This window comes from Rhinatrema bivittatum, chromosome 5 (assembly GCF_901001135.1).
Source record: "Rhinatrema bivittatum chromosome 5, aRhiBiv1.1, whole genome shotgun sequence".
In the NCBI taxonomy this organism is placed as follows: Eukaryota; Metazoa; Chordata; class Amphibia; order Gymnophiona; family Rhinatrematidae; genus Rhinatrema; species Rhinatrema bivittatum.
Window position 1 is genome coordinate 3,432,809 of NC_042619.1, and position 23,399 is coordinate 3,456,207.

Consider the following 23,399-nt stretch of genomic DNA (forward strand, 5'->3'; position numbering starts at 1 on the left):
CTCTCTGGATCAGTGAGATTAGAAGTGTTGGGATCAATATCTCTCTTTCTCTCTCTGTATCATTGAGATTAGGATGTGTTAGGATCTCTCTCTCTTTCTCTCTCTCTCTCTCTATGGATCACTGAGATTAGGAGAAGTGTGAAGATCTCTCTCCCCCTCTGGATCAGTGAGATTAGAAGTGTTGGGATCGATATCTCTTTCTCTGTCTATAGATTATTGAGATTAGGATGTGTTGGGATCTCTCTCACTCTTTCTGGATCAGTGAGGAGAGGAGAAATGTGGAGATCTCTTTCTCTCTCCCTCTCTCTCTCTTTTCACAGAGGGTGGAGAGCTCAGCATAGACAGAAGGAGATTCTGCTTTCAGGGTGCTCCTATAGGATATATTTTAAGGAAATGTTCTTATTTCATGGGGAGGTGCTCAGTTTCTTTATAAGGAAGTATCTGAGGAGGAAACAGTTGATTTCAGTGCACTGATTTGTGATGGCTTTGGAGGGGTTACTTCCTTTTCAGGGAAGACTGATTCTGGAGAGGAGGGCTCAGTTTATTTACAAAAGTATTTCAGCTTTTTCACAATGAGGTTGGACTGGTAAGGGTGGGGGTAGGGGATAGAGTGGAAGAGGAACCTCTGGCACTGCATGGAAAATCACTTTATCTTTATACTGTGCTCCCTCTGACAGTGCACCATTTGGATGACACGGAGACCAGGGCAATCCTCAACTGGGAAGCTTACATGAGAGAGAATTACCTCCTGAATGAGGAGTGTGAACAGAGCCAGAGTACTGACCAGAAAATCCAAGACACATCTGAGAAGTAAGAACGACCCCATCATATCCCCACACCGTGCAAACTACCACCTGTGCCTGTCCACCCCCACCACACACCGTGCAAACTACCACCTGTGCCTGTCCACCCCCACCACACATCATGCAAACTGCTTCCTGTGCTTTTCCCCTCCCTATATCATGCAAACTGCCACTAATGCTTCTCCTCTCTCTGCAACATGCAGCCTGCCACCCATGCTTCTCCCCACCTTATACTGTGCAGACTGCAACCCGTGTCTCCCCCTCCCTAAACAATGCACACTGCCATCCATGCTTCCCCTCACCCTACACCATGCAGACTGTGACCAGTGCTTCTCCCCACCGTATGCCATGCATCACTTCCCCCATGCTTCTCCCCTCCCTACAGTATGCAGACTTCCACTCATGCTTCCCTGCACCCTATACCATGCAGACTGCGATCCGTCATTCTCCCCTCCCTATGCCTTGCACTCTGCCTCCAATGTTTCCCCCTTCCCTATACCATGCAGACTGCCACCCATACTTCTCTTCATCTGACACCTGTGTTTCTCCCCTCCCTAGAACATGCAGACTGCCACCTGTGCTTCTCCTCTTCCTATTCCATGCAGATGTCTACCTGTGCTTCCCCCACCCTATACTGTGCAGACTGCGACCCATGCTTCTTCTCTCCCTAAACAATGCAGACTGCCATCCATGCATTCCCCCACCCTACATCATGCAGACTTACACCTGTGCGTCTTCCCTCCCTACACTGTGCAGACTTACAACTGTACTTCTCCTCACCCCTTACCATGCAGAATCCACCCGTTAAGCCCCTCATCCTACACCTCATCCTCCCCTCCCTAAACCATGAAGACTTCCCCATGCTTCTCTACACCCTACACCATGGAGACTTTCCAAATACTTCTCTACACCCTACACCATGACGACTTCCCCCTATGTTTCTCTATACCCTACACCATGAAGACTTCCCCCCATGCTTTATTCCCTACACAATGAAGACTTCCCCCCATGCTTCTCTATACCCTACACCATGAAGACTTCCCCCCATGCTTTATTCCCTACACAATGAAGACTTCCCCCCATGCTTCTCTATTCCCTACACCATGAAGACTTCCACCCATGCTTCTCTATATCCTACACCATGAAGTCTTCCCTCCATGCTTCTCTATTCCCTACACCATGAAGACTTCCCCCCATGCTTTATTCCCTACACAATGAAGACTTCCCCCCATGCTTCTCTATTCCCTACACCATGAAGACTTCCACCCATGCTTCTCTATATCCTACACCATGAAGTCTTCCCTCCATGCTTCTCTATTCCCTACACCATGAAGACTTCCACCCATGCTTCTCTATATCCTACACCATGAAGACTTCCCCCCATGCTTCTCTATTCCCTACACCATGACGACTTCACCCCATGCTTCTCTACACCCTACACCATGAAGACTTCCCCCCATGCTTCTCTACGCCCTACACCATGAAGACTTCCCCCTATGCTTCTCTATACCCTACACCATGAAGACTTCCCCCCATGCTTCTCTATTCCCTACACCATGAAGACTTCCCTCATACTTCTCTACACACTACACCATGCAGACTTCCCCCATGCTTCTCCTCACCCTACAACCATGCAGACGTCCCTCCTGCTTCTCTACACCCTACACCATGAAGACTTCCTCCATGCTTCTGTACACCCTACACCATGAAGACTTCCCCCATGCTTCTCTACACCCTACACCATGCAGACTTCCCCCATGCTTTTCTACACCCTACACCATGAAGACTTCCCCCTGCTTCTCTATACCCTACACCATGAAGACTTCCCCCCATGCTTCTGTACATCCTACACCATGAAGACTTCTCCCATGCTTCTCTATACCCTACACCATGAAGACTTCCCCCATACATCTCTATACCCTACACCAGGAAGACTTCCCCCCATGCTTCTCTATTCCCTACACCATGAAGACTTCCCTCATACTTCTCTATACCCTACACAATGAAGACTTCCCCCATGCTTCTCTATACCCTACACCATGAAGACCTCCCCCATGCTTCTCTATACCCTACACCATGAAGACTTCCCCATGCTTCTCTACACCCTACGCCATGAAGACTTCTCCCCATGATTCTCTATACCCTACACCATGAAGACTTCTCCCCATGCTTCTCTATACCCTACAACATGAAGACTTCCACCCATGCTTCTCTATACCCTACACCATGAAGACTTCCCCCCATGCTTCTGTACATCCTACACCATGAAGACTTCTCCCATGCTTCTCTATACCCTACACCATGAAGACTTCCCCCATACATCTCTATACCCTACACCAGGAAGACTTCCCCCCATGCTTCTCTATTCCCTACACCATGAAGACTTCCCTCATACTTCTCTATACCCTACACCATGAAGACTTCCCCCATGCTTCTCTATACCCTACACCATGAAGACCTCCCCCATGCTTCTCTATACCCTACACCATGAAGACTTCCCCATGCTTCTCTACACCCTACGCCATGAAGACTTCTCCCCATGATTCTCTATACCCTACACCATGAAGACTTCTCCCCATGCTTCTCTATACCCTACAACATGAAGACTTCCCCCCATGCTTCTCTATACCCTACAACATGAAGACTTCCCCCATGCTTCTCTACACCCTACACCATGAAGACGTCCCCCATGCTTCTCTACACCCTACACCATGAAGACTTCCTCCATGCTTCTCTACACCCTACACCATGAAGACTTCCCCCTATGCTTCTCTATTCCCTACACCATGAAGACATCCCCCCATGCTTCTCTATACCCTACACCATGAAGACTTCCCCCATGCTTCTCTACACCCTACACCATGAAGACTTCCTCCATGCTTCTCTACACCCTACACCATGAAGACTTCCCCATGCTTCTCTATACCCTACACCATGAAGACTTCCTCCATGCTTCTCTACACCCTACACCATGCAGACTGCTACCAGTAGTTCTCCCCTACCCTACTCTGTGCAAACTTATACCTGTGCTTCTCCCCACCCTTTACCATGCAGACATCCACCTGTTTAGCCCCTCATCCTAAACAGAGCAGACTGTGACTTGTGATTCACCCCTCCCTAAACCATGCAGACTTCTTCCCTTGCTTCTCCCCACCTTACACTATGCAGACTTCCACTCGTGCTTCCCTGCACCCTATACCATGCAGACTGCGATCTGTCATTCTCTCCTCCCTATACCTTGCAGCCTGCCTCCCATATTTCTCCCCTCCCTAGACCATGCAGCCACCTGTGCTTCCCCCACCCTGTACTGTGCAGACTGCTATCCTTGCTTCTCCTCTCCCTACACCATGCAGACTGCCGCCCATGTTTCTCTCCTCCCTACACCATGCAGACTGCCGCCCATGTTTCTCTCCTCCCTACACCATGCAGACTGCCGCCCATGTTTCTCTCCTCCCTACATCATGCAGACTGCCGCCCATGTTTCTCCCCTCCCTACACCATGCAGACTGCCGCCCATGTTTCTCCCCTCCCTACACCATGCAGACTGCCGCCCATGTTTCTCCCCTCCCTAGACCATGCAGCCTGCCACCTGTGCTTCCCCCACCCTGTACTGTGCAGACTGCGATCCTTGCTTCTCTGCTCCCTATGCTATGCAGACTGCAACCCATACTTCTCCCTTCTATTCACCATTCTATCTGCAATTCATGTTTCCCCCATGCAACACCATGCAGGGGTATGATGCGTGGCAGTCTCTCTCCCCAGGGAATATGCATGGTATTGATAGAGTGGTCTTTTGGTTAGGGCAATGAGCTGAGAACCAGCAAAGCCAGAGTTCAAATCCTGTCTATCTCACTGTTGTTCCTTGTGAACCTAGGCAGCCACGTCACCCTCCATTGCCTCAGGTATCCACTTCAAGCTCTTTGCGGCATGGGTTTATTATACCTGTACACTTATCAGCATTGTGCAGTGCTCCATACATCCAGTATCTCTATAAAAATAAGTGTTATCATTATACCTGAAATGAATTCATCAGAGCATCCTCTTCACTCCCCCTAACCCTGCTAAGTGCCCCTGCCCAGGCTGACCCCATCAGCTCCATCCCGGAGACTTGTGCTGCTCCTGCCTGGCAGGAGCTGAGCTCTCTTTCCCTCTTCCCCTTTCTGCCTGCCTCTCTAGCTCCCTCTCTTCCAGGCCACCCACGTCTCTGGCTCTCTCGGGTCTCATGCTGTGTGCCAGACATGGGTTCCCTGCAGCCAGGGCAGGAAGGATGCATTGTAAGACCAACAGCCCCCATGTGCACCAGAGTCTTGCAGCAGGGTGTGTGTGTGTGCATTACACTGTATGTATTGATAGAAGATGGTTTGGGAGAAATACTTGTGGCGGTCTTTCTCTTTCAGGCCAATTCAGAAAAACGCATGGTGGAGCTTGCGAGCGCCTGCTCTCCCAGCGCACGCACAGGCCACTCTCCTGGGGCGCGCGATTCAGGAGGGTGGCCTATGCAAATGAGGGCCCACGGTAACAGGAGGCCTAGGGACACTAGCGCGTCCCTAGCGCCTCCTTTTTGACAGGAGCGGCGGCTGTCAGCGGGTTTGTCAACTGACGCTCAATTTTGCCGGCGTCTGTTCTCAAATCCGCTGACAGCCACGGGTTCGGAAACCGGACGCCGGCAAAACTGAGCGGGCTGCAGGCTGCAGGCCGCGGGCTGCAGGCTGATTTAAAATTTTTTTTTTTTAACTTTAACTTTTTTTTTTTTTTTACTTTTGGGGCCTCCGACTTAATATCGCCATGATATTAAGTCGGAGGGTGCACAGAAAAGCAGTTTTTCTGTGCACTTCCCCGGCGTTAATTTCTGGGCAGGCGTTAATTTCTGAGAGTAAAATGTGCGGTTTGGCTGCACATTTTGCTTTCTGAATCGCGCGGGAATAACTAATAGGGCCATCGACGTGCATTTGCATCTTGCGGGTGCTATTAGTTTCGGGGGGGCTGGACACGCGTCAAAAACGCACGTCCAAATGCGGGTTAACAGTGCGCTCCACCGGAGTGCACTGTTCTTCATCGGCCTGCCAGTGAGTGAGTGTGAGATCTCGTCCCATTTTCCTGATTTATCTAAGGGCGGTGCTGCATAATTCATGTACCCAATACAGTCTGCAACGCCTGCCCTGCTGTGGCTTCAAAGCTTTCCAACGGTGTTCCCCAAAATTTCCCTTACCGCCATTATCTCTGTCCATATCCACAGCCCACTGCTCTGGCGCAGGAAACATGAAGGGAAGGCTCTTATTGGCTAGGAAGGAGGTCTGAGTGGACTCTTGGATTCCCGCGTTTCGAGCTTTTCCTTCACGAGGGTCTCCTGTCCTTTTCATTGACACCTCACGTTGCTGCTCTCTTCTTGAATTGATTGCACTGGGCAACAATGAAAGTGTTACTGACCTAAAAAGGTCCTACTCTGTAGTATCTTGATGTGCTGAACACGAATATGACCATGAAAAGTTTTTATTGGCTCTCGTTTTGAAGATATTTAATATAGTTCGCTTTCTATGTTTAGTCGTGTAAATTTATCCACTAGGACTGTAAATAAGCCTAGAACGATGTAATATTGCATCATATTGCATAATACCATCATGCACACATCATCCAGAGTTTATGACATCATTTTCTGATGCAATGCAGCTCTACTGCCATGCTGCTGCCGAGTAAGCTGACGTCAGCAGTGCACTATATGAAGCCCAGTCAGAAAGGGTGAGCATTTGAAATATTGCTGGCTGACTACTGCTGGACCCTCCGCAGAGATGCTCCCGAACAGGTGTACAAGAGACAAGCAAAGAAATCTAAGACGTAGTCTATGACTTCATTTTTCAAACGGTATTAACCGTAGGTCTCCTACTATTGGCATACAATTCAAGATGTAATTATATTATTGCATATTACAAAAAAACTAGAGCCAATTTTGCATTTTCACAGTCACATTCGTGTTTAGCACATGGAAATGTATAAGAATTGACTAATTTCATTTCCGTAACATGACTTTTGTGAAAATTTGTTGCCCAGTGTTGTAGCTCAGCCTTTCCTTCCTGCAGTGCAGTCTGCCCGGGCTCCTGCTTCTCTCTCTCACTGGGGCCCTGGGGTTCCCACGTCTGTTTTCTGTCCCTGGCTGTGAATGTGTTCTGCACATGAGCTATTCTGCTAGCGTGCCGTTCCCGTGGAGGTCTGAAACCTGCTGACGACTCCTGCAGCTTGCTCTTTACTCAGGCACAGTTTGATAGGGTCCAGGGCAGTGGCTCCTATTCCTATCCCGGAGACCCCTCCCAGCCAGTTGGGTTTAAGGGAATCCACAATGGAGGGAGTGAATGCAAACCTATCTCATGCATATTCCTTACGGATATCCTGGAAACCCAACTGCTGGGGGTCCCTAAGGACAGGTTTGGGAATCACAGGTCTAGGAGGTGCTCTACGTTTTGGTTGTTTTGGTAAATTTTGAGTTTGTGTTTGAAACTTGTTTTTAAGCAACTTTGTAATGACACCAGAGGAGAACATTGAAGCAAAATGTAGACATGGTACAAGAGCATAGTATAGACATCACAAGCAGGATTATTTTAATATATCTAATTCACTAATCTCACCTAAATAGCTTTAAGACATTTTAAAACTATGGCAGTTTGCACCTCTGTGCCTGCCCCCTCATTGACTATACCAAGCTTACAGCCTGTTGCAGCTCCACATTCTCCAGCAAACAGACATTAAGTCATCCACACCCTTCGGACCATTTGAATTTGCAGTATAATGACTGCTGAGTCTGTGGCTCACTGACAGCCCCTGCGAGCCACAGCACTCACCCTCACCATTGCACGATGCTGCCAGAGGCTTCTCGATACAGCAGCATCCCACCATTGCCAAACACTGCTGACCACTGCTGACCACACTATCCTGGCCTGGCTGCCCACTACCCTTCCACCCCGGCTCCTGAAAATATCTACTCTCAGCCGCACGCCTTGTGGACATCAGACCTTCCGTAAAACAAAGGCCTACGCCTCCGTCTGCGCGCTCGTTGCTTGTCGACCCTGTTCATCCCTACGTGCGCCTTCCGACACCCAAGGCCCAGCCCGCACCGCTAGGACTTAACCCCTTGACCCCATCACACTCCTATTACCCCGCAGCCCTTACGGCTGCTCTGGGTCTTGCTGCGCATGCCTGACAGCTGTGGCTAATGGATGATCGTGTCTACAACTTCTTTCTTCTTTTTTTTATATCGTGGCCCTCTCCTGGAAGAACCGCCTGAGGTAAACTCTTCGAAGACCCCTGTGCTTCTGCATGCTCCTGCTCGCTCCCTGACTCTGTACCGGACCCTTTGGGGTAGATTTTCAAACCGCGCGATTTGGCGTACTTTTGCTGGCGCATCAGGCGCAAACAAAAGTACGCGGGATTTTAGTAGATACGCACGTAGCCGCGCAAATCCTGGATCGGCGCATGCAAGGCTATCGATTCCGTATAGCCAGCGTGCGCCAAGCCGCGCAGCCTACCCTCGTTCCCTCCGAGGCCGCTCCGAAATCGGAGCGGCCTCGGAGGGAACTTTCTTTTGCCCTCCCCTCCCCTCACCTTCCCCTCCCTTCCCCTACCTAACCCACCCGCCCAGCCCTGTCTAAGCCCCCCCCTTACCTTTGTCGGGGGATTTACGCCTCCCGGAGGGAGAAGTAAATCCCCGTGCGCCAGCGGGCCGCTAGCGCGCCGGGACGCGACCTGGGGCGGGTACGGAGGGCGTGGCCACGCCCCCGGACTGCCCCGGGCCGTAACCACGCCCCCGGGCCCGCCCCAAAACGCTGCCAACACGCCCCCAAAACGCCACGCCGACCGGGCCCGCCCCTGACATGCCCCCGACACGCCCCTCGCCAAACCCCGGGACTTACGCGAGTCCCGGGGCTCTGCGCGCGCCGGTGAGCCTATGTAAAATAGGCTCACCGGCGCGCAGGGCCCTGCTCGCCTAAATCCGCCCGGATTTAGGCGGATTTAGGCGAGCAGGGCTCTTAAAATCCGCCCCTTCATCTCCTAACCTGGTCTACCTATTGTGCTAATCGATCTAATGCCCCCTCCTCTCCCCTCCGCCCCCCTAGCCGTGTGGGGTTGAAATGCCCTGCGACCGAGCTCCCCTTTTCCCTCCCGTGCGCACGTTCATGGTCCCTTCGTGCGAACCTTTGGATTAACCTGTGTGTCTTTGACATGGGGTGTGCACCCTTGCTTGCTGGTCACCCCTGAAACAGGCAGGTGACTGGCGATGTCCCACTGCGCTGGATGGTTGCTGGGAATCCCACCCCCCCCTTGGGATGCTCTTGCCTACTTTGCAAAAAAGAACCGGTGAGCAGCAAGGATTCTTTATTCCGCGCTATGCATCAAAAAAGCTCGACTGCGGCCGAGTTTCGCTGGAAAGAGCTGCTTCAGGGGCTAATGAAACACATGTAAAAACAATAAAACATATAAATACATGAAAAACATGTCAAACATTTAAGACATATAAAGCCATGTATACCAACACATTATAAAATCATTAAAAAATGATAATATAATAAAAAATAAAGACATACAATAATGTCAAAATGTACTTAAAAAACAAAAGATGACAACTTTCATTCAACTCAAACTACTGAATGTATGATTTCAAGTATGAGAATGTATAGATAATATTAATTGTGGAAATAAAATCAAAACTTAGCATAGCATAATTGAGTGTGCACCTAAAAATGTAAATAAATACCTATAGCAGGAGATGCCAAGGTAGCCTGCGTCCAGCAAACACCTTCACTGTTTGTGCTAAAAAACAAGCACAACAAAACCAGTTGCAATGAATGAATATTACTGGAATAACCTATTGAGTATCTTAAGCACTGTGATTCTTAAAACAAAACTGAATATCACGTTCAGGCAACATAGTAACAGGCACAATGAAACTAAAAGCCACAAATAGGGAGATACACAGTAACTCAGTGCATGAAGAAAGCAGAAGAAGCATTTCAAATGTGGAACCAAAGTTAATGAGCAGGGCAGGCTTAGTGCACCAAAAATACACTTACCAACATAGAAAACTTTAATCTCAAGTTCTATAAATGCCAGAGAAGTGCAGGACAGAAAGACGTCGTAGCGCTCATCACCGCAACACCGGAAATGCCTCCCGCGGCTCACTATAGGCATTTAAATACATTAATGAAGTCAAGGAAATAAATATCGGGCGAATTTCAACACACAAATATAGATATTAATAAATATATCTGCAAAAAAGGTAACTAAAAGCTGTAACAACAGGTGAGTGGAAAAAAGCCAAAAAACAAAGAACAGTGTACGAGTCCTGAGGTGCAAGTAAATCTGGCAAACTGAAAGAATGGGGTGCTTGTCAGGCTGGGATCCTCAGACAGAGGATTTTGAGTGCCATCTGCCCCTTCTTGAGGATGACAGGCCAAGTCTGTCTTGGTGGCTTTTTCAGGCCAATTTGGAAAAGGGAGTGGGCCTGGATTGGGTTGTAGTGACCACAGATGCCAGTCTGATGGGATGGGTTGCCATCTGTTGGGAGCAACCAGCACAGTGACATTGGTGATTGATGGAGGCATCCTGGTCCATCAATTGTCTCAAGACCAGAGCCATTCATTTTTTTATGATCACCTTTCTTCTGTTGATCCACAATCAGGCAGTACAAGTTCTATCCAACAACGCAATGGCGGTGGCATATATTAATCATCAAGGTGGCACAAGGACCCAGGAGCTCTTTCGGTGGGCAGAACGTCATCTTCTGATCCACATGTCAACGTCGCATGTGGCAGAGGTGGAAAATGTGCAAGTGGACTCTCTCAGCAGGCACACAATGGAGAATGGAAATTGTCAAGCGAGGAAATGTCTTATTCAGTCAAGGTGGGGAGTTTCTTCGGTGGATCTATGGAGTCGAGGGGCAATGTCAAGGCTCGAAGATTCTTCAGTTACAGAAGAAAATTAGCAGCAGAGGGTCTCAACCCTCTCTCCCAGCAGTGGCCATGCAGGATACTGTTGTATGTTTTTCCTCTGTGGCCACTGATTGGCAGGGTCCTATGATGGATCGAAACTAGTCACAGAAAGTGCGGATCTGTTGAGCCTGGTGTTCAATGGTCATTTGAGGCTGGGACATATTCTTGGTTTGCTTCATGAAGGCCCAATTTGCTTGGATCACTTTTATCTCATGGCCTGACTTTAGAGTGGAGGCAGTTGACAATGAAAGGCTATTTGGAACATAAGAACATAAGAAAATGCCATACTGGGTCAGACCAAGGGTCCATCAAGCCCAGCATCCTGTTTCCAACAGTGGCCAATCCAGGCCATAAGAACCTGGCAAGTACCCAAAAACTAAGTCTATTCCATGTAACCATTGCTAATGGCAGTGGCTATTCTCTAAGTGAACTTAATAGTAGGTAATGGACTTCTCCTCCAAGAACTTATCCAATCCTTTTTTAAACACAGTCAGCTATACTAACTGCACTAACCACATTCTCTGGCAACAAATTCCAGAGTTTAATTGTGCGTTGAGTAAAAAAGAACTTTCTCCGATTAGTTTTAAATGTGCCCCATGCTAACTTCATGGAGTGCCCCCTAGTCTTTCTACTATCCGAAAGAGTAAATAACTGATTCACATCTACCCGTTCTAGACCTCTCATGATTTTAAACACCTCTATCATATCCCCCCTCAGTCATCTCTTCTCCAAGCTGAAAAGTCCTAACCTCTTTAGTCTTTCCTCATAGGGGAGTTGTTCCATTCCCCTTATCATTTTGGTAGCCCTTCTCTGTACCTTCTCCATCGCAATTATATCTTTTTTGTGATGCGGCGACCAGAATTGTACACAGTATTCAAGGTGCGGTCTCACCATGGAGCGATACAGAGGCATAACATTTTCCGTTTTATTAACCATTCCCTTTCTAATAATTCCCAACATTCTGTTTGCTTTTTTGACTGCCGCAGCACACTGCACCGACGATTTCAATGTATTATCCACTATGACACCTAGATCTCTTTCTTGGGTTGTAGCACCTAATATGGAACCCGACATTGTGTAATTATAGCATGGGTTATTTTTCCTTATATGCATCACCTTGCACTTATCCACATTAAATTTCATTTGCCATTTGGATGCCCAATTTTCCAGTCTCACAAGGTCTTCCTGCAATTTATCACAATCTGCTTGTGATTTAACTACTCTGAACAATTTTGTGTCATCTGCAAATTTGATTATCTCACTCGTCGTATTTCTTTCCAGATCATTTATAAATATATTGAACAGTAAGGGTCCCAATACTGTAAAGAGGTCCCAATACTGGAAGAGGTGATTACTAGCTTATTTCAGGCAAGGAGGACCTCAACTTCCTTGGCATATGTTTGAGTGTGGAAGGTATTTGAGGAACGGTGTATTGAGCGGAGGGGGGGGGGGGGGTGTGTCTCTCTGGCTTGGGCGTCTGTCCCTTTTTTATAGAGAGATTTGAAGAAAGGTTTAGCTTTCAGTTCCCTTAGGGTGCAAGTAATGACTTTAGTGAAATTGCATCGCTCTCCTTTGGCTTCGCCCCCAGACTTGGTCGTTTCCTAAAGGAGTGAAGCACTTGTATTCTCTGGTGCGGAGGGTAGGTCCCCTGTGCTGACTTAATTTGGTTTGGTGAGCTTTATGTGAAGTGCCCTTTCAGCGCTTGAGAAAGGACCGCACTTTAAAGACGCTCTTTTCGATAGCTATTTGTTCAGCGAGGTGGATTTCGGGACTACAGGCATCGTTGTATAGGGATCCTTTCCTTCAGATCACAGATACAGGAGGACTATCTCTCCACACAGTTTCTTCTTTTCTACCTAAGGTGGTCTCCACTTTTCCTTTGAGCCAGTTGGTAGAGTTACCTGGGTTGTCGAATCCTCTGACACAGGAACTGCATTTGTTGGATAAATGTCACATCCAACAAGGTTTAAAGGTTACTAATGCATCTGTTTGTGCTGTTTGGAGGACAAAATAAGGGGGGAAAGGTATCAAAGGCAACCATCTCCCGATGATTAATGGAGGCAATTGCTTCAGTTTATATAGGCAAGGGTTTGCCAGATCCCGTTAAACTTTGGGCTCATTCTAGTAGGGAGAAGGCTGCATCCTGGGCTGAATGAAAGTTGGTGTTGCTGCAGGAAATCTGTCACGTGGTAACTTGGCCTTTGCTGCATACGTTTACCAAGCATTACAGGCTGGATGTTCGAGCTCTGGACTCAATGAGTTTTGGTGAAAGTGTGCTACAAGCAACTCTTTCAAATTCCTGCCCAGTTTAAGGGAGCTTGGGTACATCCCACTCATCTGGACTCATCTGGGGATGAAGAGGAAAGAAAAATTGATTCTTACCTGCTACGTTCTGTTCCTTAAGTCTCACAGATCAGTCCAGGGTCCCCTCCATGGAGGTTTGAAGACTGCTCTCTTCTGTGTAGAATTATGTCAGAGTTCTTGCCTGTTCAGGTTTCTTGTTTTGATAGTGGGGAGTAGCTTGGATTGCTCATTTACTTCGATATAGTTTATACTGAGTGACTGCAGGTGGCACACTAGCTTAAGTACTATGGTACAGTGAAGCTTTTGTTCTCTGTCTCCACCTGCTGGTTTGGGAGAAACACCCACTCCTCTGGACTGATCTGTGGGACTTACCAGGTAAGACTCAATTTTCCTTTATCCTACCTGACTGATAATGTGTTATGGACTAGGGGTGTGCATTCGTTTTCGCCGTATTGGCGATCCACAACGTATATTGCACTATTCGTAGTATTCATGGGGAAGCGAAACATATCGCGATTCCCCACAAATACACGAATCTTCCCCGAATTATACGGCCACCTAAATAAAAGTTTAAACAAACCCCCCACCCTCCTGAACCCCCCCAAGACTTACCAAAACTCCCTGGTGGTCCAGCGGAGGGTCCGGGAGACATCCCCTGCACTCACACCCTCGGTACTCGACGGTCGGCCCCTGTGACATGGTGAGGGCAAAGGCGATCTGCTGCCAGTATTCAAAATGGCGCCGATCGCCTTTGCCCTCACTATGTCACAGGGGCCGACCGTCGGTACCTGTGACATAGTGAGGGCAAAGGCAATCGGCGCCATTTTGAGTACTGGCATCGGATGGCTGGCATGCAGGAGGTCGCTCCTGGACCCCCGCTGGACTTTTGGCAAGTCTTGTGGGGGTCAGGAGGCCCTCCCAAGCTGGCCAAAAGTCCCTGGGGGGTCCAACGGGGGTCCCGGAGCGACCTCCTGCACTCCGGCCGTCCGATGCCAATACTCAAAATGGCGCCGATAGCCTTTGCCCATACTATGTCACAGGGGCTACCGGTGCCATTGGTCAGCCCCTGTCACATGGTAGGAGCACAAGTTGGCGCCGATGGCCATGTGACAGGGGCTGACCAATGGCACCGGTAGCCCCTGTGACAAAGGCTATCGGCGCCATGATGAAATCGGCACCGAGGGTGTGAGTGCAGGGGATGTCTTCCGGACCCTCCGCTGGACCACCAGGGAGTTTTGGTAAGTCTTGGGGGGGTCAGGAGGGTGGGGGGTTGTAGTTAATTTTAATTTTAGCTGGGGCACGAATAGAAATCCCCGTATTAACGCAACGGGGCGCCATACGGCCGAATGAACTTATCTGCTCCCCGACGAATCTGAATCACGAATGCAACGTATGGCGTCCCTCTGCACATCCCTATTATGGACTTTTTCTCCAGGACCTTGTCCAACCCTATTTTAAACCCTGCTATGCTGGTCACCTTGATCTCATCCTCTGGCAACAGATTCCACGCTCATCCTTCCACACCAGCAATCATCCAGCGCTCATCCTTCCACACCAGCAATCATCCAGCGCTCATCCTTCCACACCAGCAATCATCCAGCGATCATCCTTTCCACATCCAACACTCGAGGATTCAGCACTCTTTCAATATTCATCAAACTGTACAGACAATCCTCCTCTCGGACAAATTAACCAGCTTTCCTGCGACCACAAGCCACTATGCATATTGGCCTCCCTATTCCAATTCTCCAACAAAGGTCATTTTTCATAAGAAATACGTCTATGATTTCACGTCCACCTACCTATAAATCACTCATTCCTATCATGATTTCCCCCCTCACACAGACACTAGGCCTAGCTCTTTTTTCTCTGATTTTATTCAACGCTCAATCTCTTACCAAAAAAACAATAATACTCAATGACCTTCTACTGGACATGAAACCCGACCTCTGCGCAATAACGGAAACATGGCTAAAACATACGGACACCGCACTAATAAACCAATTGCCAACTGAAACCCATGATTTCTTTTCTATTCCCAGACAGAAAAAAAGGGTGGGGGTATTCTCCTTGCAGCCAAAAAAGAGCTGAGACTTACTCAATTCCCAGTACACTCTCCTACAAAAATTGAAGCCGGCTTTTTCAAATCAGACTTGCTACAAATCATTCTAGTTTACGCCCCTCCGGGACTTCTGGATTCAGACACCTCTCCCATCTTAGAAATTATAGCTACTAACATAAACCTTGAGTCTCCAGCCATCATTTTGGGAGATTTTAACTTACATGTTGACGACCCCTCTCCCTCTACAAACTGTGAAACCTTCCTAAACGCCATGACTGCCATGGGATTCAAACAGTTAATCAACAATCCCACACACAGAGCAGGACACACTTTGGATCTCATTTTTGTAAACTCAGGCATCTCACACTCAGCACCACCCATATGCCAATCAGTCCCCTGGTCAAACCATGCACTAATCTCTACCACATTTTCGCTGGATCAATCAAGCATCAAACACGATCCTCAACCTCAATTTACTTACAGAAACCTTTGTTCTTCAAATGAACTTCACGAACACCTTGTCCCAGAACTCCCTCATATAGACATCTCCACGCCTAACTCTGCTCTCAAATCATGGTCTAACATCACAGTATCGGCAGCAAACAAACTCTGCCCTCTGGCAACAAAAAAACCTAAACATAATGCATCCAGAAGACAACCCTGGTTTAACGAACAATTGCAAAAACTCAAACATTCCCTTAGACAAAAAGAAAATAAATGGCGCAAAGCACCATCTCCGACCTCCCTATCAGCCTACAAACTCGCGCTTCATACATACAAGAGCACCACGTTAAAAACAAAAAGGGACTACTATGCTCACAAGATACACCACCTCATCTTCGATTCAAAAGCCCTCTTCACTTACGTCTCGAACTTAACACAAGTCAACTCCTTCGACATTCCTCTCAACCAAGCGCACAAAAAAGCTGAGGAGCTAGCCATCTACTTCAGTAACAAAATCTCCAACCTGCAATCTCTACTAAAACCGAATACCCTAGCTCCATTCAACACATACCACCATCACTGCAAAGACACTGCTATACAAGCCTTCGAACCCATTGCAACATCTGAGACTATGCTAATATTGAAGAAAATGAAACCCTCATCTCACCCATTTGACCATATCCCTTCCAAACTTCTGCTGCTAATACCTGATACCATTGCCAAAACCTTGACTGACATCATCAATTGTTCCTTAGCCCAAGGAGTTTATCCAGATGACCTGAAAATTGCCTCTATCAAACCTCTACTAAAAAAACCTAATCTAAATCCTAAAGAGCCCTCCAACTTCCGCCCAATCTCCAACCTCCCTTTTATAGCTAAGGTTACGGAAAAATTAGTCAACACCAGATTATCTGAATACCTCGATGATCACAAGATTTTATTCCCCACTCAATACGGCTTCCGGAAATCCTTAAGTACAGAATCACTTCTCATATCTCTGACAGATTACCTCATCATGGGCCTCGACAAAGGTCTCGCCTACCTGCTGATACTCCTTGACCTATCGGCAGCCTTTGATACCGTGAATCACTCCCTTCTCATAAATCAACTAGCGAACATCGGAATAACAGGCTCTGCACTAGACTGGTTCAAATCATTCCTGGGAAACAGAGGATATAAAGTCAAAATACATAACAAAGAATCACAGTTCTATCCTTCCACTCTGGGAGTTCCTCAGGGCTCCTCTCTTTCCCCCACGCTCTTCAATATTTACCTCTTACCCCTATGTCAACTATTAACCAATCTGAACCTCAAATACTTTCTATACGCAGATGACGTCCAGATTGTCATCCCTATCAAAGAATCCCTTATTAAAACTATTAAAATCTGGGAAAATTGCCTTCAAAATATTGACAACCTCCTCTCTAGTCTAAATCTAATCTTAAATTCTGCAAAAACTGAACTCATCATAATTTCCCCCGAAAACAGTTATCTCACCGCAAATCCTCCATCCGGCTTTCAAACATCACACGTAAGAGACCTAGGAGCCATCATTGATAATCGGCTAAATCTTAAATCTTTTATTAATCAAACCACTAAAGACTGCTTTCATAAACTGCACGTCTTAAAAAGAATTAAACCACTTTTCCATTTCCACGACTACAGAACAGTTCTGCAATCAATAATCTTCTCTAAGTTAGATTATTGTAATTCCATTCTATTAGGTCTCCCATCTTCTCATACTAAACCTCTCCAGATGGTTCAGAACACGGCGGCCAGAATTTTGACAAACACAAGAAGAAGAGAACACATATCTCCGATTCTCAAAGACCTACATTGGCTGCCAGTGCACTATAGAATCTTATACAAGTCCATCACCATCATCTACAAAGCATTCCATCAACTCTCTCCGCTTAACCTCCAAATACCATTTAAAAAACATACCTCTACCAGACCTATCAGAGAGTCATACAGAGATTCACTACAGGTTCCACCTGCCAAAACCTTTCACCATACAACGCTCAGAGACAGGGCTTTCTCTGCAGCAGGACCTACCTTGTGGAACTCCATCCCACCAGAACTGAGACAGGAACCCTGCCTTCCTACATTCAGAAAAAGACTCAAAACCTGGTTATTTATGAAAGCCTTTCCAGACACAAATTGAACTTTCTCTCAACCAAATCAACTAAGACCTCCCCTCAGGGTAAACATAAACTCTAACAACTCCATAATGTTATTTCTCATTAAATGAGCAGGTTTTTTATGTTGCTTTTATTATATACGGTATATTATATACGGTATATTATATATATGGTATGTTATATATTATATATTATATTTTATTATGTTATATAAATTTATTATATATGGTATATTACCTTGTTACTCTTTTTATCACATTGTTAATTTTCTATCGCTTTCCTTACTTTCCAAGTTACTTTATGTCCCTGTTTTATTGTGACTGCTATTTCTTCTTATATCACATGTTAATGTTCTAAGTTTTTCTCCTCTTGTCACACCCTGTTAATTGTAAACCGACATGATGCGACTCCCATCGCGAATGCCGGTATATAAAAAATTAAAATAAATAAAATAAATAAATAGTGCACTGAGTGAGAACAATTTGTTGTACATTAGAGATGTGAATCGTGTCCTCGATCGTCTTAACGATCGATTTCGGCTGGGAGGGGGAGGGAATCGTATTGTTGCCGTTTGGGTGTGTAAACTATCGTGAAAAATCGTTAAAATCGTGAGCCGGCACACTAAACCCCCCTAAAACCCACCCCGACCCTTTAAATTAAATCCCCCACCCTCCCGAACCCCCCCCCAGATGCTTTAAATTACCTGGGGATCCGGCGGTGGTCCAGAACGGCGGCGGTCCGGAACGGCCCCCTCAATAGAATCGTGTTGTCTTCAGCCGGCGCCATTTTTCAAAATGGCCACCGCAAAATGGCGGCGGCCATAGACAAAAACAATTTGACGGAGGAGGTCGTTCCGGACCCCCGCTGGACTTTTGGCAAGTCTTGTGGGGGTCAGGAGGCCCCCCCAAGCTGGCCAAAAGTTTCCTGGGAGTCCAGCGGGGTTCCGGGAGCGATTTCTCGCCGCGAATCGTTTTCGTACGGAAAATGGCGCCGGCCATACGCGTATGGCCGGCGCCATTTTCTGTACGGAAAATGGCGCCGGCAGGAGATCGAGTGCAGGAGGTCGTTCAGCGGCGGTCCGGAACCCCCGCTGAACGACCTCCTGCAGTCGATCTCCTGCCGGCGCCATTTTCCGTACGAAAACGATTCGCGGCGAGAAATCGCTCCCGGAACCCCGCTGGACTCCCAGGAAACTTTTGGCCAGCTTGGGGGGGCCTCCTGACCCCCACAAGACTTGCCAAAAGTCCAGCGGGGGTCCGGAACGACCTCCTCCGTCGAATCGTTTTTGTCTATGGCCGCCGCCATTTTGCGGCGGCCATTTTGAAAAATGGCGCCGGCTGAAGACAACACGATTCTATTGAGGGGGCCGTTCCGGACCGCCGCCGTTCTGGACCACCGCCGGATCCCCAGGTAATTTAAAGCATTGGGGGGGGGGGTTCGGGAGGGTGGGGGATTTAATTTAAAGGGTCGGGGGTGGGTTTTAGGGGGTTTTAGTGTGCCGGTTTTCCTGCCCTCCCCCTTCCCCCGATTTACGATTTTTTAACGATAAATCGGGGGAATTGGTATTGTATCGTGGCCCTAACGATTTTTTGACGATTTAAAATATATCGGACAATATTTTAAATCGTCAAAAAACGATTCACATCCCTATTGTACATCTGCTGGTTGTTAGTTTCAAGGAGTGTCCCCTTAGAACATAAGAACATAAACTTCTTCCACGACTGCTTCTAGATCCTGTTTTAATGTTCTCCACTTTATTTTTCCTTGTTTTTGTTGCCATCTCTAATTTTTTTCTTCACTGCAAAATTGTCCATAGCTGGTCACTTCCATCTCCCTGCATTAAAATTCAGGGTAAGCTGGGTTCCCAGAGTCCAGGACCTGGCACTTGCACATATCCTCCTATCAGCCAGTCATTTCTGGACTCCAGAAAATCCTAATTTTTGTCTTTTTCAGGTTTAATTTAGGGCCCAGCAGGAGGTCTCCAGCAGGTTTAGGTTCTCTTTTAGACCTTTTGGGGTTGGGAATAAAATGAGCAGGTCCTCTGTATACAGCAAGCATTTCATTTCTGTCATCTCTCTTCCTCTCTCCTTCCTCTGTTTCTCTCCCTTTCTCTATCTGTCTCTCTCTAGGTCTCCTCTGCTCTCAAGTCAAGATCTATGTGCTAAAATGTCACTATTCCCTTGTCTCTGTACTTTGGTCAGCACAAGGAGATCATATTTTTCTCTAATGATTTCTCAGGGTCAGCATGATGATGAGTTTGCTTCAGATGCATCAGGTGAAACAGTCTCAGTTGATGGAACAACGATTGGCAGTGCTGGAGGAGCAGGTAACACATGCTATATGTACTGTCTTACCATGTAGGGTCACATCTTCCTCTGTGCTGGGATCTGTCTCCTCCATTGAGATCAGTGCTGGAGGAGCAGGTAACACATGCTGTATGTACTGTCTTACCGTGTAGGGTCACATCTTCCTCTGTGTCTCCTCCAATGAGATCAGTGCTGGAGGAGCAGGTAACACATGCTGTATGTACTGTCTTACCGGGTAGGGTCACATCTTCCTTTGTGCTGGGATCTGTCTCCTCCAATGAGATCAGTGCTGGAGGAGCAGGTAACACATGCTGTATGTACTGTCTTACCGTGTAGGGTCACATCTTCCTCTGTGCTGGGATCTGTCTCCTCCATTGAGATCAGTGCTGGAGGAGCAGGTAACACATGCTGTATGTACTGTCTTACTGTGTAGGGTCACATCTTCCTCTGTGCTGGGATCTGTCTCCTCGTTTGAGATCAGTGCTGGAGGAGCAGGTATCACATGCTGTATGTACTGTCTTATCGTGTAGGGTCACATCTTCCTCTGTGTCTCTTCCAATGAGATCAGTGCTGGAGGAGCAGGTAACACATGCTGTATGTACTGTCTTACCGTGTAGGGTCACATCTTCCTTTGTGCTGGGATCTGTCTCCTCCAATGAGATCAGTGCTGGAGGAGCAGGTAACACATGCTGTATGTACTGTCTTACCGTGTACGGTCACATCTTCCTCTGTGCTGGGATCTGTCTCCTCCATTGAGATCAGTGCTGGAGGAGCAGGTAACACATGCTGTATGTACTGTCTTACCGTGTAGGGTCACATCTTCCTCTGTGCTGGGATCTGTCTCCTCCAATGAGATCAGTGCTGGAGGAGCAGGTAACACATGCTGTATGTACTGTCTTACCGTGTAGGGTCACATCTTCCTCTGTGCTGGGATCTGTCTCCTCCAGTGAGATCAGTGCTGGAGGAGCAGGTAACACATGCTGTATGTACTGTCTTACCGTGTAGGGTCACATCTTCCTCTGTGCTGGGATCTGTCTCCTCCAGTGAGATCAGTGCTGGAGGAGCAGGTAACACGTGCTGTATGTACTGTCTTACCGTGTAGCGTTACATCTTCCTCTGTGCTGGGATCTGTCTCCTCCAATGAGATCAGTGCTGGAGGAGCATATAATGTGTGTTATCTTTACTGTCTCCCTCCATGCTGGGTTCTGTCTCTCATCTAAGCTTCTCCAAGATGCTTTATCTTCTTTCTCCTCTTTCCAGGACCCTCCATCAGTGCTAGAAAGACCTTCCTATGCCGCTTTCTTCATCAGGGGTACATACTGCTTTCTTGTAATCTGTAGACAGAATAGACCTCCTTCCACAGCAAGTAGGGAGAATCACCCTCAAGGCGCTTCCTAGGAGTCTTGCAATGGAAATAGACTTCTAAAATGCCTTAAAAACATCCCGCAAGAGTCCTGCAGAAAGAGGCTGCCTGCTCTCCCTTCCTGCAATCTTGACTTCAGGTTCCTACAGTAAGGTTATAGCAGCTCTGCTACAATATATACTACCTGAACAATTGTTTCTAATCAACTGTATTCTTCTTATCCTAGGGAGGGAAATTACTCTGCTTACTCACATTCCTCTCAATGTTCACATCGACTTGAGTTAATCAGTACTCACTAGTCTGAAACAAAATGACTCTTTTGCTGGACAAGATAGCTTGGCCTCCTCCCCAGACAGACTCCAGAATTCTCCTTAAAGCATTTGCAAGGGGTTCTCCAGTTTCCCACGATCACATCTCCCTGAACCTCTCCACTTCTAGGCCTTTCACATATGATGGGGCCTCATATCACTCCTCAGTCTGTGGGATCCAATCCTGATCACCAAGCTGCTTTCCCCTGGGGAGAAACACCACTCCTGAGGAGGAAAGCCCCTGCAGAGTCCTCTCCTTGAGGAGAGGTTCCCCAGGCACTTCAACCTTGTGTAGATCTCTCAGATTTCCTCCTGTCTGACTTTAACCATAGCTCTGTATAGTCCTCAGAAGACTCCCTCTAGCAGAACCTTCTCCCATAGGCCCTTAAAGGACACACCCAATACAAGTTCCATAAGAACATAAGAAGTTGCCATATTGGGTCAGACCAAGGGTCCATCAAGCCCAGGACCCTGTTTCCAACAGTGGCCAATCCAGGCCATAAGAACCTGGTAAGTACCCAAACACCAAGAAGATCCCATACTAATGATGCCAGTAATAGCAGTGGCTATTCCCTAAGTCAACTTGATTAATAGCAGTTAATGGACTTCTCCTCCAAGAACTTATCCAAACCTTTTTAAACACAGCTACACTAACTGCACTGACCACATCCTCTAGCAACAAATTCCAGAGTTTAATTGTGCGTTGAGTGAAAAAGAATTTTCTCCGATTAGTCTTAAATGTGCTATTTGCTAACTTCATGGAGTGCCCCCTAGTTTTTCTGTTATCCAAAAGAGTAAAAAACTGATTCACACTTATCCTTTCTAGACTTCTCATGATCTTAAAGACCTCTATCATATCCCCCCTCAGCCGTCGCATCTCCAAGCTGAACAGCCCTAACCTCTTCAGCCTTTCCTCATAGGGGAGCTGTTCCATCCCCTTTATCATTTTGGTTGCCCTTCTCTGTACCTTCTCCATCACAACTATATCTTTTTTGAGATGCGGCGACCAGAATTCTACACAGTATTCAAGGTGCGGTCTCACCATGGAGCGATACAGAGGCATTATGACATTTTCCAGGTTATTAACCATTCCCTTCCTAATAATTCCTAACATTCTGTTTGCTTTTTTGACTGCCGCAGCACCCTGAGCCAACGATTTCAATGTGTTATCCACTATGACACCTAGATCTTTTTCCTGGGTGGTAGCTCCTAATATGGAACCTAACATCGTGTAACTTCTGCATGGGTTATTTTTCCCTATATGCAACAACTTGCACTTGTCCACATTAAGTTTCATCTGCCATTTGGATGCCCAATCTTCCAGTCTTGCAAGGTCCTCCTGTAATGTATCACAGTCTGCTTGTGATTTAACTACTCTGAATAATTTTGTATCATCTGCAGATTTGATTACCTCACTCATTGTATTCCTTTCCAGATCATTTATAAATATATTGAAAAGCACCGGTCCAAGTACAGATCCCTGAGGCACTCCACTGTTTACCCTTTTCCACTGAGAAAGTTGACCATTTAATCCTACTCTCTGTTTCCTGTCTTTTAACCAGTTTGTAATCCAAGAAAGGACATCGCCTCCTATCCCATGACTTTTTAGTTTCTTTAGAAACCTCACAAACTTTCCAGTAACAACTACATCACATATCATATTCTTCTACCATGTACTCTGCCATCTAGTGGCT

General features: G+C 47.1%; 1 protein-coding gene across 1 annotated transcript in view; it reads left to right on the forward strand.

Moving 5' to 3' along the window:
• Window positions 1-23,399, forward strand: part of LOC115091562 (transient receptor potential cation channel subfamily M member 2-like) — a 246,883-nt gene that overhangs the window by 181,510 nt on the left and 41,974 nt on the right. The window contains exons 21-22 of the mRNA XM_029601742.1: window positions 678-810; window positions 19,967-20,054. Of these exons, the coding sequence (XP_029457602.1) occupies window positions 678-810; window positions 19,967-20,054 (221 nt within the window). The remainder of the gene's footprint in view (window positions 1-677; window positions 811-19,966; window positions 20,055-23,399) is intronic.